Source organism: Oryzias latipes, chromosome 14, assembly GCF_002234675.1.
Source record: "Oryzias latipes chromosome 14, ASM223467v1".
NCBI classification, from domain to species: domain Eukaryota; kingdom Metazoa; phylum Chordata; class Actinopteri; order Beloniformes; family Adrianichthyidae; genus Oryzias; species Oryzias latipes.
The window spans coordinates 23,489,249-23,511,815 of NC_019872.2; the positions used below are offsets into that span (position 1 = coordinate 23,489,249).

A 22,567-nucleotide genomic window follows, 5' to 3' on the forward strand; every position below is an offset into this window, starting at 1 on the left:
GCCTGCCGCCTCGTGGCACTAACGACCCCTCATACATCAGAGACCACCACACTGCAGCAAACACAGTGACCCCCATCATCAGCAGCTCCCTCCCTCCCTCCCCCTCACAGTGCTCCCCTCTCCTGCCTCGTGTGATCACAGCTACAATCGACTGTTGTTTAGTGAGTGTGAGGGTTTCCAGAGCGAGATGAAGATCCTCTGCAGCAGATCCATGGTGCTCCTTTTGCTCCCCTTGTTCCTTTCAGGTAAAAATACATTTTCTTCCTTAAATATTTTCAGCAGCGTGTTGGACTCTGCCTGGTGGAGGTGTGGTTGCAGGTCCACACATTTATTGTTAGGAAATGTCAGATGAACATTTTTGAGTGTAACAAGACTTAAAATTAAACTGATGCCATTTGACTGATACCTGCAGCTTGATAGCTGCTGCAAATTAACGCAACTTCCAATCTACATTTCATCACTGAATCATTCTTTAGTCCTGAAAAATATTACCTTTTGTTTTTAGATTGATACCAAGAACTGAAAAAAAGCCGCGTGGATCTTGTTTAGGATTTTCAAACCAAACCCAGGGAGGTTCGAATACCTACTTAATGAAAGGCATCATGCACTGTGGGTTCATCAAGAACATCCATGTGTTATTTAGACACGTTTGTATGTTTATCAGAACAGTCATTTCTTGATCATTAACATTCAAGCCTCAGTATAGAACATCAATGTGTTCTTGAGAGTTATTTGTACAGTACAGACCAAAAGTTTGGACACACCTTCTCATTCAAATGAATGAGTGTGTTCAAACATTTTATCAGAATGTTTTGTGTTCTTCAGAAATACCCCTGTGTTGATCAGACACAGTTATGACCTTTTTTAAAACCTTCATCTGTGATCTTTAGTAACATTAGTTCATAAAGAGGTCTCATTTGTTGGAACATCTATGTCAAGAGCCTGTGTTCATCTGAAAACATTGTTTTTTAATGTTCATGTGTTGAGAAGAAATGTTTGCATTTGTTGAGAAGATTTGGATGGGAAAAATCAAGTGCGCCTGATCTGTCAGTCACAAACACGTGTGCTGCTCCGCCACCATTGCCATTTGTTAGGTCTTATTATGCTTCCAAGAAACCTCACAAAGGCTGAAGAGGCTCTTAACTGTGTTGATACATGCAGATCGGAGCATGACCTGTAGAGTACATGGTCCTCCTCACCATCAAAACACCAAATTAGGGAATCTCCGTGAAGAAATGATCTATCTTTTAGATTCCCAGATGTTCTTTCTTGTACTGCTAAATGTGACTTTCATCCATCAACAGATTTCATGCAGCCTCACATTCCTGATGGAAATCTGCTCTGGAATAGTTTGGCTGAAGTACAGGCAGGTCTTGGGCGCCACATCTCAGGTCCTCATGCTGGCTGGAGAACCAACAAATGATGTTAAAAGTTCTGCTGTCAGCATTTGGCAGTAATGAAAGACTATGACTTTTCATGCGTTTGTTTTAGCTGCGGCTGTCTTTCTTCAACCACTTTCAAAAGCGCAGAGGCCAGACATGCAGCCCAAACACGAGCCTAATTCCACTTCCACCCACATTTTTCAAAGGTACATTTAATCCAGCAGACATGCTTCCAGAGTTATTGGCTCCTAAGAAGACAACTGAACAAGGCTTGTATCACTGTTTTGATGCTTTAAATGCAGAAAAACAAACCTGGTTTCACTGAAGGTCAACAGTCTTCCTCATCTCACACAAAAAATGTAAAAAGACACCAAAGCTCGATTTATTCAATCACTTATTTTTCAAATCTTTTGTGAGAAAAATGTCAGTATTTATGGTTAGTGAAATGTCAAGCTCAGAGCATTTTTTAAGCACCATATCAAAGTAAGAAACACAAAAACTAAAACTAACTTTTGTCAGACAAATGGCATGTTTCTAGAGTCTTCTCAGAATGTTTCCTGCCTTACACGATCAGCTTGTAATAAGCAAGGTCTGCTGAATGATCATACATGTTCTCGTGTGTTTACAAGTGTTCCCAAGTGTTCATCTGTGTTTTCAAATTTTCCGAAGTGTTCTTCAGGTATTCACATATTTTTTCAGATGTTCATGTATGCTTTCATGTGTTTTCAGAAGTGTTCTCAGGCGTTCCTAGATATTCCTAGTTTTTTCAGGTGTCCTGGGTAGTTCCATGTTCTCAGATATTCTCAATTGTAGTGCTTTCAGAAGTTCACGGGTGTTATAAGGTAATCTCAGATATTCTTGGGTGTTCTTAGGTGTTAAGAAATGTTTTCATGTGTTCTCTGGTGTAAAAATGTCTTATTCTATGTTCACAGGTTTTCTTGGATATTCTTGGGTGTTAACAGGTGTTCTGAAGTATTCTTTTGTGTTTTCAGGTGTTCTCAGGTTTTCTTAGACGTTCACAGGTGTTGCTAAGTGTTTCCAGGTGTTCTTAGGCATTCTTGGATGTTCACAGGTGTATTAGAGTTTGCATAGCCATTCTCAGGTGTTCACAGGTGTTCTCTGGTATTCTTGGATGTTTGCAGGTGTTCTTGGGCCTTCATAGATGTTTTGGGGAATTCTTGGAAGCTCACAGGTGTTCTGGGGCAGGGGGGATCAAACTCCAACCTCCTGCTGGTTTTCCAGAAACCCTGCCTTTTTTTTGCTGCTGATAACCTTGATGGGTGTTTAGCCAATAAGGAAGCTTCAAAGGCAGGTTGGTTGGAAAACATGTAGGACACCGGCCCTCGAGGCCTGGATTCTGACACCCCTGTTCTGCGTTGCTCACTGGTGTTCTCAAGTATACACAGATAAACATGTTTTCAGGTGTTCACAGATGTTCTTTTCTGTGTTTCACAAAAGCCAGGTGTTCTCAAATGTTCTTATGTGTTTCCAACCATTTTCAGGTGTGTCATCATTTGCAGTAATTTAGTGCTGCTTGTTCTGGGTCTATCCGAGTATTAGGCATTTCCACTTGGAGCCTTATCGTACCGTAGCTTTGATTTTCAGTACGTCATCATCTCATTGTCTTTAAATGGAAGAAAGTGTAGTGAACAACTGCAATTTGAATTGTTAAAAAGTCAGCTCAAAGCTGCCCCGTCCCCCTCTGCACACCACAGTGTTAATGCTTTTGGGATCCTCCTGCGGGCAAATGATACCAGCAGATGATTGCAGTAGTGTCTGATTCCAGCATGTCCATGTTTGTTCAGAAAACTCTGCCGTCCATATTCACTCACTCCCGTCGTCATCTGGGGGTCAGCCAGCGGACAGCGTTCCTTTTTTGTTCAGAGTGCGTTAAACCTGTTAGATTGTTGTTGTTGGGAGGGGGGGGGGGGGCACACTGTGTACATATTGATCCAGGACAGAGTAGACACGAGCTTTGGTTTAAACTCATCAGCCAGGTTTCAATTTGTGTTTTTTAATAACAAAATTTCAACACAAAATCTGCATCATCCAGAAAAAAAAGTAAAAAAATAAAAAAAGTAAAAATTGTTCTTGTATTTTTATGTTTCATGAATTTAGGTGAGTTAAACATTCATCTTGTGAAACATAAGTCTGATTTTTGAAAAAAAAATTTTGTGAATATAAAATTTACAAGTATTAAATAACAATCACCTGAGACGACTCCAAAAACACCAACAGTAAAAACTTATATATGCATTCATAAAACAAATGTTCCATTGTTTATATTAATAAACAAAAAATATAAAGATAAGTTCAGTTGTTTTTCTGCCTCATTCTGTCTTTTCAGCAGCTTCGCGTCACATCTGTAGTGAAATACATGAACTATCATTTAGACAGACAGAAGATGAAATAAAATGACTAGAATGTAAAATAATAAAAAAAACTTTACATTATTAGCATACAATGAGTAAACTAAAGGAGCAATCAACCCGACTTCACTCAGGATTGTGTAATCTCCCTTGTGTCAGAGCTCGCAGTGTTGAACTTAAACAGGAAATTGTCAGGAACTGGTGGTGGAGGACCCAAAATGCAGGAGACCATGCTTGGTGACAGGAAATAAAACATTTAATAAACAAACTCAAACATGACAAAACTACGGGGAGAAACAAACCGGTGATACAACAGAGCAGATGACCTGACAAAAGAGAACAGAAACCAAGACACTTAAATAGGCTGAGGGTAACTGAATTGAAGACAGCTGTGGATCATGAACCTTAAAGTGGTGTGACTGAAAAAAAGAAAACCAAAAACATGACCGCTACTATTATCCAAATAAACAAGTTTGGTGATAATTTCTTTACCACAGAACTTAGCTCCATCTTTAATTTGTTTCATAAGATATGTGAGACTTCATAAAACCTCTCTAAACATGTTTATGTCTATCATCTTAATGGTATCTTCTGTGAAACAGAGTTTATGATGAGTCTCTCTGGGTTCAAAGTTCTTACAGTTCGACATTTTGAACCTTTTTAGTATCGTCTTTGCACATTGTTTGTGGTATATTTACACACCCACCTGACTGAACTCATCTGATTTTCTAAACAGGCTTTTTCTTAATTCCTTTATTTCTTGTTAATTTAGCTGTCATTTAAAATCTTACAGTTACACCACAACACCCTCATGCTGATGAGACAAATCTCACTGACCACCAAACCTGGACCCAAAATATGACATTACTATTGGAATAATACACAAAGCACATGTTCAACTTGAATTTGTGAACATTATATAACATTAACATTAAACATTAAATAAAGTCTCTTAACATGAATTAATAAATTGTGAGGTTAGGTCTTAATCAGCTGGTAAATACACAAATAAGATGGTTGCAAAGGTTTATACTAGATTTCAAACCCTGTACCTCATTTAAATAACATTACAGCTCAATACTTCACAACTAGTAAAGGGGAGAAAAACATAGAGAACAAGCAGGAATTGTTTGAAGGACCTGAAAGTTTCCTTCCCACAATGATAAGAACAGCTGTAAGCACGAAGACATTTAGACAACATCTGGATGTTAAATAAAATGTAGCTGCATCAGAAGAGATGCAGCAACACATCAGTCCAGCATCAGCTGATGCAGATCTAAAGGTCATTATGACAGCAGAATGCGGTAAAGGCAGCGTCAGAACCAGCAACTGTCAGAATCCTAAAATCCACAGGCAGAAACAGCTCTTTCAATACGATCCTCCAGATGAGAAGACAACAAAGAGCCGGACTAACCGCAGAATTTTTACAGGCAGACTGTTTCACAGGAGAGGAAGGAGCAAAACTACAGCATCTGGCAACAGGATTTAGAGATTTCATCTTTGAGCTGCTTTCTGAAGGAGGACAAGAGTGTCTGCAGGTTAATTAAACTGAGACTTCTTTGTTCATGTGTGTGTGACACAAACGTGTCTGCAGAAATACCACACATTCAACAAAGACTAGTGGATGAAACACCTGGTATGAATATGACATGTAACTGGACAGTCATGACAAAAGTATGAGTGTTGTCAGGAGGCTTTGAAAACAAGATTATTTTACATTTTCAAAAGACAAAATTAAGGGGCGTAGTAGTAGTAGTTCATGCTCTCGCCTCTCAGCAAGAGGGTCCTGGTTTAAATCCCAACTGGGTTCTTTCTGTGTGGCGTTTGTTCTTCTTGGTGATGTGTGGGTTTTCTCTGGGAACTCCAGCTTCATCCAGCAGTCCAGAAACATGCTTTATATGTTAGTTGGTGAATCTAAATTACTCCTAGGTGTGCATGTGAGTGTGAGTGTGTAGCCCTGCAACAGAATGGTGACCTGTTCAGTTTGTACCCCCGTCCTCGCTCCACACTAGCTGGGTTTTTTCACAATATTAATAGAAGTTCCACCTTAAAACAATAAATGGGAAAACATTTTTTTTTTCTAGAAACAAACCCAATTTGACAATGAAAATTTAACAAACCAATGGATGGTTGATAGTCGTATTGATGAGGATATTAAATGGACCCACAGCCCGTATCCTTAGACTCAGTCCTTGTTTCAGTTTGGCAGCAACGATAGAGGCTGAGTCCACCAGAGCATCGCCGTCAATGTTTGACGATCTGCAGTGATGGATCAAAATATAAAAAAGTAGTGCTGTCAAAAACAGGAAGTTTCAGAGACAACTGAAACTGCCAAACTGGTAACTGTGTTGTGGCTGCCCTGAAGGTGGCGCTGCAGTAAGGAGTGAGAATAAAGTTAGTTGGCCACCTGAAAAATGCATCAACCCCTCTTCCTTCTACAGTTTGCTCAGCTGCTCAGGGACGTTTCGCTCAGAAGCTGCTGAACGATTTGTTCTCCAACTACACCAGCGCTCTGCGGCCGGTGGAGGACACCGACAACATCATCAACGTCACATTGCAGATCACGCTCTCCCAGATCATCGACATGGTAACCAGGCGATGCAAACACACAGTTTACTCCAAACGCTCAACTAAAGTTGCTGTTGTCTCCGCAGGATGAACGCAACCAGATCCTCACCACCTACCTGTGGATTCGTCAGGTGTGGATGGATGCTTTCCTCAGCTGGAGGAAAGAGGACTATGATGGACTTGACACTATCCGCATACCCAGCAGCCTTGTCTGGAGGCCAGACATTGTCCTGTATAACAGGTGAGAGAAGCTTTCTGATCCTTGAATCTTCCTCAACTCCTCTTCTGAGCCCGTCTTCTCCCTCGCAGTGCGAATGATGAGTTCTCCAGTTCCATGGAGACCAACGTTGTGCTCCGTAACGACGGCCAGGTCATGTGGGACCAGCCAGCCATAACCAAGAGCTCCTGCTCTGTAGATGTTGCCTTCTTTCCGTTTGATGTTCAGCAGTGTCATCTGACCTTCGGCTCCTGGACTCACAATGGCAACCAGATGGACCTGTTCAATGCTTTGGACAGTGCAGATCTGTCTGACTTTGTCCCCAACGTTGAGTGGGAGGTCAGAGGTCAAATTTACTACACAAAAGAACGAATAAAAAAAAACAACCCTTCTTTTTATGAACTGATTTGAATCTTCCTCAGGTTCTGGGCATGCCAGCCAAAAAGAACGTCATTTTGTACGGCTGCTGCTCTGATCCATATCCAGACATCACCTTCACGCTCAACCTGAAGAGACGAGCCTCCTTCTACATCTTTAACCTCCTCATCCCCTGCATGATGATTTCCTTCCTGGCTCCGCTGGGCTTCTACCTGCCGGCTGACTCAGGTGAAAAAGTATCCCTCGGTGTGACGGTGCTGCTGGCTCTCACCGTCTTTCAGCTGCTGGTGGCAGAGAGCATGCCGCCATCTGAGAGCGTCCCGCTCATCGGTGAGTTCCAGACTTCTGTCCTGCTGTGTGTTCAGCAGCCTTCATCCTCAAAAACGTAATCTTTTTTTGTGTTAAGATACCTTTGTAGGTTGTTGTTTGCGTTGAGATAATCCAGTAGCTGAAATCTTTTTGTGTGCCTCCGGCTCAAACTAGCATTGCAATAAAATTTGGTGATCAGTTCATGATATGCAGCCTTCTAGTAGAGTATTTATCTGGAATAATCATCTTGATAATCTGATCATGATAAGAACAAATTAAATGCCCGATACTAATCAGGTGACAACATCCGATTTCCGATGGAGTAATGAACCATGTGGTCGGGCAAGACTTCAGATCGCGTGATCTGATCGGGACATCCCTAAAAAAAACTGACAGCCTCAATTAAAAGAAACAGTGGTTATAAAAAAAAGTAGGGGAATGTCTGCTGCTAAAAAGTCCTTTGTATCATTCTGAGGTGCAGTGAATTGTTGGAGAGAAGAGAAGCTGCAGAAGCAGATTCAAAATATTTGTTTATTCTTACATAAAGGAAACTCACATTGGTATCAGTTGACAGAGTCATGGGCTCCTGGGGCCGCAAAACCCACCAGCAGCTGCTATAGAGGGGCAGTGGTCACAGGGAGCATCACAGCATTTGAAGGACAAAATGACCAGCAATTAGCCTGTTTGCTTGCAGCAGCTGCTGAAGACTGGACAATACTTCTGTAGCCGACATTAAGGTGTTCCCCAGGTTTTTCACCAAATAGGAATTATTTTTTAGGAACCAAGCGGGATCATTGGGGTCTTGAACCTGAACCGTCTGTCCTTCTCCAACAGGAAAGTACTACATCGCTACCATGACTATGGTCACTGCATCCACGGCTCTCACCATTTTCATCATGAACATACACCATTGTGGTTCAGAGGCCCGGCCTGTCCCCCAGTGGGCTCAGCGCTTCGTACTCAACTTCCTGGCTCGGATCTGCTTCCTCCGTGAGGCTGGAGACAGCTGCCTGTCCCGGGCCTCGTCCCTGAAGCAGCCTTTGTCTCAGCAAGAGTCTGATGCTCCGTCAGCTGGTGCTGGAACCACAGGAACCAACTGGGACAGAAATGGACAGGTGTGGAGAGGGAAGGTGGAAGAGGACAACACAGGGGTGTCCCTGAGCACAGAGCAGGACTTAACCAAGCAGGTGATCTGGAAGGAAGATCTGTTTGTGACCATTGACCACTCTGCAGAGCGAGGAGCTGCTGGAGGCCATAAGGAAGGGGAGAAGTCAAACAGTATGAGTGCGGGAGGAGTTGCCGCAGGAGAACATGCAGAGGAAAAGAGCGATGTTGAAGGTGGAGCTCAGCAGAACCGGAGAGAGATTCTGGTGAGAACCCAGTGCGTGTGCCAGCACCAGCGGCTCCGCAGCAACGTGGAATTCATTGCCAGCTCGTACCAGGACCAGCGGGTTGCTCAGCTGCGCATCACAGAGTGGAGAAAGGTTGCCAAGGTGATGGATCGCTTCTTCATGTGGCTCTTCTTCATCTTGTTCTTCTTTATGAGCGTCCTCATCCTGGGAAAAGCCATTTGAGGTAGCTGAGCAGGACTTCTTCTCTGGTTTGACCTTCACCTTTAGTCCTCTCACCTTTGCTGTGTAGTTGCTCCAGAGCCACTTCGTGTGAACACAATGGTGAAGTCACAGTGGGCTGAAACTAACAGCCCCAGATGTTTGCATGCACACGTCTAAATAAAGGTTGGGGTGTTGATTTTGGTTCATTCTGGTGTCAGATTCACTCATTTGCACAAATGCTAACATTGTAATTCAACTTTGTAACTTTTATTTTTTTACTTTTAGAAAGACTTTTAACGTTTTCCTTTTTAAAAGACTAATCTTGATTTTGAAAAATGTAAAACCATGATCGGATCTAAATTACCGGTAATCAAAGTCTAGATCCAAACTTTATCATTTCATCGAATGCAGGGTTGGGCTTCACTGCAGGTGAAATCTGACTTTTCTCTCCATTTTGGAAGAAACTGTAAGTTTCAGCAAAAAGTTACTACTTAGTACTGAATTTATTCTGATCAAAGCCACAAATTACACCTATGATCATGCCGACAATAAGTGATTCTCACTAATTATTTCAAACCTCTGCATGCAAAAGAAAGAAGAAGAAAAAAGTGGAGAAACAACATTTTTAAAGAAGGAAAACACTGAGAGACAGATGAAGAGAAAATAATAAAAAGCAGCGCCTGAATTTTCTTACTTCAAAGGTTTTTTGTTCAAATTAAAGAAATTTGACTGAAAAACAAAAAAGAAAACCTGTTTTTTGCAGCTTGTTGTTAGAAATCAGATGAGATGAGTCTTCTTCATGATCCATGTGTGACATCTTTATAGTGAAGAATAAAAAACCAACCTGTGGATATTTGGCATTTCAGTCCTCCTTTTTTTTAGGTTGCTGCAAATGAAATCCTTATCTATGTATAATTATGTTCACCTCAGGCTACAAGCTCCTGAAAATTAATGAAGAAAATAAATCATGCATGAAAGTACACCCCACACCAATCTGCCTGTAGATCTCACGTTCTGATCTTCCCTCATCCTCGTGCACAAGATCCCAAAAGACTTAAACTTTTCCACCTCGGACAGAAGTTCTCCACACACCAATAGAGTAAAAACAACCTTCCTCTGGTAAAGAACCACGGCCTCAAACTTTGTGGTGCTGATCCTCAAACCAGCCTCTTCACAATCGGCCGCAATCCGCTTCACCACAATCTGAAGGTCAAGAGGACAACATCGCCTGCAAATAACATAGAATAAACCTCTATGGTTTCTTTTTCGATGGCACATGTGTCAAACTCAAAGCCTGTGAGAGCATAAAAGTTTTTAATTTCTTAGAATAAAAAATAAAAGGGGTGTGTATTTATTCATATTTAGGGGGAATCTGACTTGAAATATCGGATTGGGCAACTATACACTAGGACTTAAACACTGTCCATATAACCTAACTTGACAGAATCAAATGTAAAAGGATCTATGCTAAAATAACAAGCAAATATATGTTTTCTATGCAGCTGTAATTGTCACTTTAAAAAGTTATAGTAAATAAATAATGAGTTATTTAACAGTAAGGTGCAAAGCTGGTTTTCTCCGCTTCAGAATCAGCTGATTGACATTGATCATGTAAATGGTTGAAAAGTTACGGTAGGTCAAAGAGTGTGTGTTGTTTAAATGTCACCAGCGACATCTCTGGTGTTAAAATGTTAAAGTGCTGGTATCTGTCAACAGCCTCAAGAGCTCCACATGCCACCTAAGCTTGGTGGGACGACTTTTTCTGCTTTTTTCAGCAGTGCTGACCTGCAGAACCTGCAGTTTCCTATGTGAACAGGAGATGGAGCCAGATGATTGCAGGAATCTTTGGGATCATTTTTTTTACCCTTGTGCTATCCTAGGCACTTTAACATTGGGAGTTGGGTCATCTAGACCCACTATGGTGGGGTCATCTAAGATAGCACAGGGGTTAAGGAAGAAAATGAAAGCAACGTTCCCTTGGCAGCCGTCTGCTGCCCTGTTCGCATTTACAGCTGGAAGAGAACACTTCTCGTTAATGGGAAAAAACAACAACAACTTAATAACTTATTTTCATTGCCACAATAATAAAAATAAAAAAGGTCCCCTAATTTTATTTTTGTTTTCCCCTCTTGGGTTAATACGGAACAGTGAGCCTTCAAAGTGGGTCACAGAGACACAGAGAAACACAGTAGAAGCGGCTGACATACAGACAGCTCTTGGAGCGTGACTGAAACGGCCGGTACCGGTAGAATCTTTGGACGATCCCATGAACCCTGAATGCAGAAGTGATTGCTGATGTTTTTGTAGAACTCTTCATAATGAATTAACCTGATATCTCAACACCACCTGTGTCTTCCATGCATTGTAAATAACATCGGGCTAAAAACATTAGTTGGAAGCTCCTCCCACACGGGGCCTCGGGATCAAGCTCAGAAACACATTTTTGGACAGGGGGTGAGCAGAGAATGCCTGAGCCGGCAGCTTCTCATCCCGCAGTGGATCTATGTCTGCCGGTGTAACAAGCGAGCAAGCCCCACAAGCCCACGGGCTGCTAGCAGAGAGGTGTCACCGGAAAATCTCCGATTCACTTCCAATGTAGCTTTTCTTGTTTGCATTTCTTTTTTCTTTTTGCTAATTTTTTTTATTCTTTGCATCTCCGTTTTTTTTGTTTGTTTTTTTGCAGTTGCTATTCTTTTTTTGCTGCAATGGTGGTTCTCGGCCACCATATACTTTTCCTTCAGTGTGCCAAAACCCTGCAGCTCACTCAGCTGCATCTGAATCTGCACAGTTTCAACATCGACGGCATTCAAAGTTACCAAAGCGCCGTGTAAACTCAGTGTGCTCAGCAAAGTGTGTGTTTGATGTTTGTCTGATATTGCATTTCAGCCACATTCCCACAAATGAAACAAACGGGTTTCCCAGTAATCTCAGAAACATTTATTCTGCCTTTAATGTGTTTTTAAAGGCTTTGTTTTCAGAATCAAAAGAATCAGAATTCTCTTCGGCATCGTGAAGTCTAGTGTTTACCAGGGCAGCTGAAGCGCTGCATTATGGGATCTGTAAAGAGTCTCTTCTGGTTTTCAATTCTTCCTTGTTAGGTCATCTGCTCTGCTCTGTTCTGCTTTCACCCTTTTTGTTGCTCCCATTGTTTTGTTGTTTTGTTCAGTTTTTTTATAAAATGTTTCAGTTTCTGTCACCAAGCCTAGTCTCCTGCATTTTGGGTGATACAACACCAGTACCTAGTACATGTAACCATTCACAGCGGACAATAAATACACTTCAGACCTCTTTCTTTTTTTTTCAAATCTAGTGAAAAAAGCATCCTTTTTCTAAGGTGTTTTTAGTTATATGTTACAGAGACGTTTTAAGAAAAAGTGTAGAAACTCTTGCGCATGAACATAAACAACTAAAGTCTATGAACGTTTCAACATGGTGTTTGGAATCCTCATGTTCTGGAAGCTCAGGGGACGGTGTTGCCCCCTCACAAGGACCTTTGTTTCATCACTGTGCATCTCTGTTGTTCCAGCAGCGGCAAAGTAGTGGTAATTTTTTTCAGATGTGGCTACAATTAAGGGATTCTCCTGACAAACACTGATCAACAGTTTCTGATGGTAATTAGTCCGTGAGGATATAGATGGTTGCGTTTTAGGAGGACTGGGAATAAGGAGGTTGTAACGAAAACTCCTGGGGTCTGCAGACTCTTACCTGAGTGTCAAAGCAGAGAGGAGCTTAGTGTGACAATCACAGTCTCTGTATCTTTTGTTTTGGCTCGCAGTAGGAAACTTCTACAACTCATGATGTAAGCCTGAAATCAAAACTTTTCAGACTCTTTCATTTATGCTTCATTTCCCTCAGCCCTGAAGAATTCAGGATGAACTGGAACTGGACGGAGGCTCAGAGAGCACCAAGCAGCCTCCTTAGAGACTGAGGACATCCCTGTCCAACACTTCTTGAAGGTTACACAACACATTTTAATTCTGTTAGCCTGCTGGTCACCTAAGCTCCTGGGTGCTCAGAGGCCTCAGGACACTTCACCTCAGCGACCCAGAGCAACCTCAGATGACCTCATTACCCTCTCTCTGGAAGGACAGATCCCATAAAGGAGAAGTTGGAGAACACGTAGAACACAAAGGAAAACTACACACAGGAAAGCAAAAACGCACAAAAAGGAGAGCATAAAAGATAACATGTTTAAGAACACAGAAGAGTCTGTAGAAAATGTGGGGAAACATGAACGAGAACATCAAGATAAAATGTAAGAGAAAATAAAGGAGTACAAGCGCAGGAATAAACACAGAAAACTAACGGAAAATTTCATTTAACAATGTCTCAGACAATGAAGAAAATAGAGGACAACATGAAGGAAAGTAGAACTAAACTAGAAAGTCTGCATTTCCAGAAGAAAATGCAGGGTTGAATGCTGTACTGCTGAATGAAAGCTGAATTAGCTCAAAACAGGGCTGAATGGACAAAAAAATGATGACGAACAAACTCTTTTATTTAGGCTCCTTAGGCTCTTTAGGTCGGGATTCTTTTTGGCTGAGAGAGCCATGAACACCATACATTTTTAAATGTAATTACATGAGAGCCATACAATATGTTTAAATGAATGTGTGAATTTTATGTAATTTCAACAATTTTAAAGTACAAAACATCTGTGGATTATTTCTTAATATGATTGTGATGCTGTTGCTATTAATGATAAGTATTTCTTATGCGACTTCTGGTGCTGCATGGTTTTGCTCATGGTCTTGTAATCTGGTTCATCCGTAATAAAAGCTCAACTCAAAAGACGATTTCAGAATTTGATTCGCAGATTTGGGGTTTTGATTCCTGGTTTTACAGTTTTAATGCCAAATAGTTTAGGCATTAATTTGACACCATACCTACATGGTGAGTTTAAGGTTCATGCAGGTGTTGAGACTTCCACCCGTTAAACGTGATCGTAGGTTAGTCTTAATGTTCTTTAGATGTGAGAAATACTGCTCACGTGCAGACGTAGAGCCAAACATTGTCAGTACAGCAATACTCACACGCTGCAGTGTGTGGTATGTGAATGATGGCTGGCTTGACCGCAGTTCTGTTGTGACCCACATTATTTTAAGAAAGGACCGGGGGCTGCCGAGCGGTAACGCCGTGCAAACACCCAGCCATCAGCGGCGTGGGGCTTTTTGCAGCGCATTAAGCGGTGGAAAGCCGCCGGCACCGCGCGATCCGCCGCGGATGCGCTGCGAAAAGCCCCGTGCCTCGGATCGCGCGGTACAGGAGGGCATCGCTTCGCACCGCATGATCCTCTCTTGAAATAATGTGGGTCACAAGAAAACTGCAGACAAAGTAGCTCTCTGCTTTGTCTGCTTCCTGTGACAGTGTGACAGGAAGCGCGTTTCAAGTTTTGACGATCAAGTGGTCTGCGTGTCAGCTTTTTCATTTCTTGCCACTTTTGTTGGCTTGCCAGCTCCGCTTGTCGCCGGCGACACAGTCACCGCTGTGTGGTGTTATTATAGACTGTCATTCCAAAACGGAAGAAGAAAATAAATGATGGATCTTGTTAACTGAGCAGGTCTCGACATCTCGTTCTTACAACTCGACCGACAGAACACGCTGACACGCTCCGGTGAAACGCTCCGGAAAAACCCTTTGTCTACGACCCAGATCATGTGGCCATCAAAAGAGCCAGTTATGGATCGCGAGGGTTCCCGACCCCTGGTCTAAACGGTGATAATTTGTGGGGGGAAAAAGGTTTAAATTAAGAAATAATCAAAGTTGACCATAAATAAAATTAAAAAGAAAAGCAAACTAAAAATATATATATTTTTGTAAAAGCTGATGAGCCGGGTCTTGAACCGGCGAGCTTCTGCAGGGGGTGGTGGGGGGGTTTCCTATGTATTTCTATGGGGGAAAAAATCCTGGACAACCTGGAATATCTTAAAAAGTACAAGGATTTGAAAAACCAAAAGTCATAGCTGGAATAAGCTGAAAGAGCTGAACGTTTTAATAGTCTAATGGTTAAAATTGGATAAAAACTGTAGGAGGAGTTAGGTGCCAAAAAACGGCGGAAGATACCATAAATAAATAAATAAATAAATAAAGAGAAACAGGAAAACAAAGGGTTGAATGCTTTACAGCATTCAACCAATAAGAGAGAGAACAATTGGAAGAATGCGTAAACATGTAAGCGAATATAAGATAACCACTGATAAGATTGATACACTGATTCCCCTTGTTTAGCCCATGCCCTGGGCACCCGCAGGAGGCCGGACCCTGAGGTTCTCAGAGTCCAAGATGGTTCAATTGGCACTAACATGTCAGAGATGTACTTTGGTGCAAGGCCATGGAGAGACTTGTAAACAAGCAGAGCTCCTTTGAAGTCTATTCTTTGAGCCACAGGAAGCCAGTGCAGAGACCTGAGCACAGGACTGATGTAATGGTACCTCCTGGTTCTAGTCAGGACTCGAACAGCAGCGTTCTGGATTTACTGAAGCTGCTTTACAGCTCGATTGGGGAGGCCAGTGAGCAGGCCATTACAGGAATCTAACTTACTGGAGACATATGCATGAATAAGTATCTACCGGTCTGACTTTAACACAATGTTTTTGATTTTGGCAATGTTTTTTAGATGGTAAAATGCTGCTGATGTTACTGACATGATATGGCTGTTAAAGTTCAGGTCTGAGTCCATGATTACCCCTAGGTTTCTCACTTGATATGAAGGTTTGAGACCTGGAGAGTGAAGGTAGCTGTTGACCCTTTCTCTTTGTTTCTGTGGATCAAAGACGATGACTTCAGCCTTGTCTGAGTTTAGCTGGAGAAAGTTGTTTTGCATCCAAGCACTGATCTGTTGGATGCAGCAACTGAGTGAATCCACTGGCCCATATTCACCTGCAGTCAGTGACACATAGATCTTATTATCGTCTGCATAGTTGTGATAAGATATGTTATTACTGCAAATTAACTGACCTAGTGGCACCATGTAGAGGTTGAACAAAAAGGGTGTTCAGTAAAGACTTTAGAAATCTAGTGGGTAACTCATCAAGGCAGCATGTAGACAAACTCAGACAGGTGATAATCTTTTGTTTTGTCAGTCACGTATAAAGTGAGCCATCTTAGAGTGACTAGGTGGCTGTTGGGTAGTCATTTGTGTTGTGGGGTTTATAGCTTTTTTAAATGCCCTGTGCAAACCAGTTCCAATGGCAGCTAAGCTGGAGGGTTTGTTAATTTGTTTACTGTTGCGACCAAGACACAAGACTTTCTGCTGCAACTTGTTGTTGGGGCCACAGATGGATCCAAGGCCTGTAATGAAAGCCCCAGGGACAGTGGAGATGATGGTGATTTAGTTGTAGCGCTGCCGCAGTTGAGTCCTTAGCTGGAGGTTGTTGTTGTGCTGCTGCAGTTGAGTCCTTGACCGATGGTGGTGGAGGTATTTGTTCATGACATGGTGCTGTGGTTCTTGGAACACTGGCTTGGTCTTTCCTTATTGTCTTTTCACGGGCCTGGGCTCTCTGCCTCAGAGCGTGGAGGAGGTTCTTCACTAACTCTCTAGCTCCACCTCTGTTCAGGTGTGGGCCTTTTCCTATGAATGGTTCCTTTTTAAAGTTTTCAGTGTAATGGAGTCCTCTGGAAGCACACTCTCTGGACAGCCAGCTAAAATTGAGTGACATCCCATCAATGTTAGGAAGAGGTCCACTGATAGATAGATAGATAGATAGATAGACAGACAGACAGACAGACAGACAGACAGACAGACAGACAGACAGACAGACAGACAGACAGACAGACAGACAGACAGACAGACAGACAGACAGACAGACAGACAGATAGATAGATAGATAGATAGATAGACAGACAGATAGACAGATAGATAGATAGATAGATAGATAGATAGATAGATAGATAGATAGATAGATAGATAGATAGATAGATAGATAGATAGATAGATAGATAGATAGATAGATAGATAGATAGATAGATAGATAGATAGATAGATAGATAGATAGATAGATAGATAGATAGATAGATAGATAGGTAGATAGATAGATAGATAGATAGACAACTTTATTTATCCATTTGGGAGGTTCCCGCATGGAAGTTGACAATGACAATTGACTTCAGCCAATCTCTTCAAATAACTTTATGAAGTCTTTTTTTAAAAGTTCAGATTGTTCTTTTACTTGAGATAAGAGTTCTGTAATCACTGGAACAATAACATTCGTGCAGCAGAAAGTTTGCTTTTTTCTGTGGCTTTCTCCACTGATAGCCCAATCTCCAAGGAGCAGCGTATCTCTGACCCTGACGTTTGGCACAGATTTTCTCTCTGCCTGTGCTTTGTTGTCAAAATTATGATACCTATTCTTCTAAATTGATCCAATTTATCTTTGTTCTATAAATTCACACTGCGATAGAGGTAAAAATCTGTTTGTCGTCTTTTTGCTTTGGCTTAACACATAGTTCCTCCGCTCATTTGTAGTAAGAGTAGGCTTCTTACCACCAGATGCTACTGAAAGGGCCTTGTGGAGTCCATTTTCAGATTCTAAAGCAAATACTCATGCTTGTAGTTCTTTTATTTCTTGTTAACATATTCAACAGCGTTCACAGTGGGAGTTTGTGTTTCTTCCTTTTCCGGACATGTCACTGGCACGTCAAAAGAAAACTTGATCCTCCTGCAGTTTAGTTTTTACCCCTTGGAACGCGTCTCGTTTTTCAGCACAAATCCATTGTTAAAATCCGAACTCCACTTTTCGTTATTGTTTCATTGATGTTTTAATATTATGATATCTGTGATGAAAAGCCACAAGCTGTGCTCCGCTCCGCTTTTCCTTGGAAACAGACTCCATGAGGGTGCTCAGAGGGCCCTAAATTCTCCAGGTGGTAGTTGTGTTAACAGCCCAAGACCGTGCAAGACGTTTTACATTTGATGGAGAAAACCACGATTAGCAGATTCGCCACTGGCGCCCTGTGTTCTTCACAGATGAAAGCAGGTCAAAACTGAACACGTGACAGACGTGACAGTGTCTGGAGACACTGTGGAGAACATTCTGCTGCCTGCAACATCGTCTAGTATGACTTTGGTGCATATATAGGAGAACAGGTAGAAAAATAAAAGAAAAACATGAGGGAGAACAAGAAAATGTAGGAGAACATAAAAAAGAACATGTAGGAGAACAAATAAGGGAACATTAAAGTAAGCATGAAGGAAAACTGGTAGAAAACTTTAATGGGAAACATGAAGGAGAACATGTAGGATGACATAAACGAGCATAAAGGAGAACATGAAGGAGGATTTTTTGGTGGAACATGTGGGAGAACATGAAGGAGCATTCACAGTTGGAGGGAAAAACAGGAGAAACAGAGTCGATGTGGTAATGGAGGGTTGGTTAATGAGGTGACATCCTGCTCATGTCAGAGTGAAGATCAGCGACCCCCTGCTCTTTAAGCACAGCAGGATCAATGAATCACAGAAGCTCTCAGAAAACACAGTTTCTGAGTCTGCAGACACACAAACAAACCACAGATCGCACAATGCATAAATGACACAATACAGGGATTCTTGTCTTTAGGGGTCACAGTAAAGATTATGCTGACTTTGCAGCAACATTTATTCAACAAAGGCTTTGTTTTCCACCCACTCAAGGTACTTGAGATACTTTTGATACCTCAAAGAGAATAATGGCACATGAGGAGGGAGAGGAAATTTTCAGAAGAATAAAGGATCCTCTCTGTATTCCTTTTAGAAGGTTGTTCTAAATGGTTGTTTGCTGTGAAGCTCAAACTTTGAAAGCTTTCGTTTGTGTTTGGATGAAAGTTTGAGAGTGACCTCTTGGGTGTTTTGACGTTGCATCATCCAGGATGTCAGGGTAACCCTGATGGTGAAACCACATCTACAAAAGATACGAGTCTCACTGGTGCAGAACAGTACCTGCTCACCTCCAGCAGCACTAGGTTTGTTATTTAGCATTTTGAACAATAACGAGCTCTGAATGTGGTTAGAGATTTGAAAAATGCATTTGCAAATGTTTTAATCAGTTCTGTTGTTTTGTTCTTTCAGTCTGATGGAAAACATTACCTACAACAGCATCGTTCTGCAGGTAGAAGGCTTCAAGGTGACAAAGGAGTCAACAGAATATGCCTTCTTCCTCTTCTTCTTCTCCTATATTGTCATCATGATACTGAACTTAGGCATCTTGGCTATTATTGCCATTGACAAGAGCCTCCATCAACCCATGTACTTGTTGTTTTGTAACCTGCCAGTCAGTGATATTGTTGGTTGTACTCACATTTTGCCCCGGCTGCTCTCAGACATGTTGGTGCCCCCCTCTGAGCGCCTCATCAGTTATTACGAGTGTGTGGTTCAGGCTTTTACCACTCAAATGTTTGGCTCCACCTCCCACACCGTCCTCATGGTCATGGCCTTCGACAGGTATGTGGCCATCTGTAACCCTCTGCGATACGCCAACATCATGACCAGCAGGATGATCATCAAACTGACGGTCTTTGCGTGGGGGGTCCCCTTTGTCTGGGTAGCGGTTCTGCTCGGTCTGACCATTCGACTCAACCGATGCCGTACTCTGATAGAGAACCCATTCTGTGACAATGCTTCGCTGTTTAAGCTGTCCTGTGAGAGCTCTGTCATCAACAACATCTACGGCCTCACCTTCACCGCGGTCCTCCTAACCTCATCCATCGGCAGCATAGTCCTCACCTACAGTAAGATCACGGCGGTCTGTCTGACCAGCAAGAGCAAGAGTTTAAACAACAAGGCCCTACAGACCTGCAGCACTCACTTAGTGGTGTATTTGATCATGTCAATCAGTGGCGTTTCAATCATTGTTCTGCACCGTTTCCCCCAGTACTCAGAATACAGAAAACTCAGTGCCATCCTCTTCGTTATGTTGCCCCCCAGCTTAAACCCCATCATCTATGGGGTGCAGTCCAGAGAGATCCAAAAGTTTCTATCTGAAAAATGCTGTTCCAGAAAAATCCCATTTGAGTGTTAAATCAAACTGTTATAAATGTTACAAGTGAAATCCTATTTATTTTTACAATATGCCTATTTTCAAGCAGCTTTTATTGATCAAAGCAGTGAAAAGGCAATTAAACTTGTGTCAAAATGATCATATTTGCTGTAAAATAAAGTATAACTGTAATAAATAGAAATGATGAATAAATGAAAGAAAAAACTGTTTCTGGATGTAAACACAGATACGTCTGTATTTCTGCTTATTATGGGCTACAGTAAAAATATTTAGGGTCTGAAAATTTTTGCTCTGTACGGAAAACTTTGTCAGCTGGTAAACTCCTTAAACAAGACGTCAAAGGGGAGGCAATGCTACTATGATTTCGTATGAATGATGGTAAAAGTTGGCGAATCCCAGAAATTGCTGTAATTTTTTGCGGTTGTCAGGAGGTTCCCAATTGATGACAGCCTCGATTTTGGAGGGATCAGGTCGGATGTGACCAGCCTCAATGATGTAACCCAGGAATTGAACGGTATTGACATGGAATTCACAATTTTTGAATTTGACAAACAATTGATTTTCCAGAAGTCTCTCGAGCCCTTGACGGACATGGTGTTAATGTAGGGTTTGGTTATTGGTGTAAATGAGGATATCATCCAGATAAACGAATACAAAACAATTAAGAAATTCTCTAAGAACATCATTTACCAACCTCTGAAAAAAGGCAGGGGCGTTGGTTAACCCAAAGGGCATTACCAAATATTCATAGTGTCCCAGGGGTGTGTTGAATGCCGTTTTCCATTCGTCTCCCTCTTTGATGCAAACCAGATGATAAGCGTTGCATAAATCCAATTTAGTGAAGACACAGGCTTCTTGTACAGAGTCGAATACGGAAGTAATGAGAGGTAGAGAGTATTTATCTTTAATGGTGATTTGATTTAACTCGCGGTAATCAATACATGGGCGTAAAGTTTTGTCCTTTTTCTCCACAAAGAAAAATCCAGCTCCCACAGGAGAGGAGGAAGGACATATGTGTCCCAGGGATAACTCCTCCTGAATGTAATTTTCCATCGAGGATTTCTCAGGACCGGATAAATTAAACAACAACGATTAAACAACATCTACCCTTTGGAAGGGTGGCATCAGGCAACAGATTTATGGAGCAGCCATAGTGGCGGTCAGGTGGTAATGCACTGGCTTTAGCTTTGCAAAAATAAATTTTTTAAATCATGGTAACAAGAGGGGATTTTAGAAAGGTCCACTTCGCAGGATTTATCAGAAATAAATGTTGAAACAGAGGGTATGGCTTATTTGAGGCAATTAGCAATACAGTAAGCACTCCAATTGATAATTTTACCCTGGGTCCAATTAAACTGGGGATTGTGTAGTTCAAGCCATGAAAAGCCCAGTAAGATAGGAGTATGAGTGGACTGAGTAATAAGAAATTGAATAGATTCTGACATGTTGCCGTTGTCAATTACCTTCCCCCTCCCACTTCCTGCTCTGCTCTGGACGGGACCAGCTGGTTCCCCTCACCTCATCGTTGTTCCCCGCCTACTTAAGGAGATCCAGGACCTGTTTTCAATGCCAGTTCGTTGTTCCTCCCACGGAATCCTCATCACGAGAGTACCACGGGTCGCAGTCCACCATCCTCGTTTCACGGATTCAGCCGAAGCCTCACTCTCTGGTTCTACCTGCCGCAAACCTCCAGTCAGCCGCCACGCCGCACCAAGAATCCTGCTCTTTACTTACCTCCTGTAAATTAAATCTTCTAATTCTTACCTCTCGTCTCCAAGTGTTCTTCTGGGTTCCAGCGTCTGGGTCTGTCTGTAATCCCGCGAGATCATGACAGATTCTCTGTGGTTACCGGATGTTAACAGGTGAACGGGTTTGGTGTGATGAGTGATGTGTGAGTGATGTTGACCCCCTAATCCAGAAGCTTCAATGGGGGTATTCAGGGGTTCTGTAAGCAGAGAGAGTTTTGAGACAAGATGATGATCAATAAGGCTTTGTTCGCCTCCAGAATCAATTAAAGCCTTTAGGTTATGGATTTCAGAATTCCAGCAGATCTTGACAGGAACGAAAAGAAAATTGTTATCAGTATGATTAACAGAGTTACCCGCCCGCGGCCTGTCTTCTAGCAGGGGGCTAGAATGAGGAGTGAATGAATAATGGACACAATGTAAGCGCCTTGAGCGTCTGGAAAAAGCGCAGATAAATCTTATCCATTATTATTATTAGGGCCCGAGCACGGAGTGCAAGGACCCTATTGTATCTGTTAGGTTTATTAGGGCCCGAGCACGGAGTGCAAGGACCCTATTGTATCTGTTAGGTTTATTAGGGCCCGAGCACGGAGTGCAAGGACCCTATTGTATCTGTTAGGTTTATTAGGGCCCGAGCACGGAGTGCAAGGACCCTATTGTATCTGTAAGAGTTATTATTATTATTATTAGGGCCCGAGCACGTAGTGCAAGGACCCTATTGTATTTACTCGGATTATTAGGGCCCGAGCACGGAGTGCAAGGAGCCTATTGTATCTGTTAGGTTTATTAGGGCCCGAGCACGGAGTGCAAGGACCCTATTGTATCTGTTACGTTTATTATTATTAGGGCCCGAGCACGGAGTGCAAGGACCCTATTGTATCTGTTAGGTTTATTAGGGCCCGAGCACGGAGTGCAAGGACCCTATTGTAATTCGAATGTTTATTATTATTATTATTATTATTCTACCGGAAGAGTCGCCTTTTTGAGGCCTTTAACATACCCCAAAACTCACCAAATTTGGCACACACATCAGGAGTCGCGAAAAATTTCGTATTTTATAGGAGATTGGCATGGGC

General features: G+C 42.1%; 2 protein-coding genes across 2 annotated transcripts; both read left to right on the top strand.

Moving 5' to 3' along the window:
• The first annotated feature begins 108 nt into the window (after positions 1-108).
• On the top strand, positions 109-9,627 carry LOC101157879 (neuronal acetylcholine receptor subunit alpha-10-like). Its single transcript, XM_011483838.3, has 6 exons — positions 109-245; positions 6,193-6,338; positions 6,406-6,560; positions 6,629-6,875; positions 6,959-7,244; positions 8,058-9,627. The coding sequence occupies exons 1-6, from the start codon at positions 188-190 to the stop codon at positions 8,795-8,797; spliced, it is 1,632 nt and encodes a 543-aa protein (XP_011482140.1). The 5' UTR covers positions 109-187; the 3' UTR covers positions 8,798-9,627.
• An 8,904-nt stretch (positions 9,628-18,531) lies between these two features.
• Positions 18,532-19,783, top strand: LOC101158130 (putative gustatory receptor clone PTE03). The gene has a single exon (XM_004076739.3). The coding sequence runs from the start codon at positions 18,823-18,825 to the stop codon at positions 19,765-19,767; it is 945 nt and encodes a 314-aa protein (XP_004076787.2). The 5' UTR covers positions 18,532-18,822; the 3' UTR covers positions 19,768-19,783.
• The last annotated feature ends 2,784 nt before the right edge of the window (positions 19,784-22,567 follow it).

What these genes read in the sequence shown, in the direction of transcription:
- LOC101157879 (XM_011483838.3), top strand. Translation starts at nt 188, where the DNA reads ATGAAGATCCTCTGCAGCAGATCCATGGTGCTCCTTTTGCTCCCCTTG. An exon ending in GCTCCCCTTGTTCCTTTCAG is followed by an intron (nt 246 to 6,192) that starts GTAAAAATACAT and finishes TTCCTTCTACAG; the next exon opens with TTTGCTCAGCTGCTCAGGGA. An exon ending in TGAGAGCGTCCCGCTCATCG is followed by an intron (nt 7,245 to 8,057) that starts GTGAGTTCCAGA and finishes CTTCTCCAACAG; the next exon opens with GAAAGTACTACATCGCTACC.
- LOC101158130 (XM_004076739.3), top strand. Translation starts at nt 18,823, where the DNA reads ATGGAAAACATTACCTACAACAGCATCGTTCTGCAGGTAGAAGGCTTC.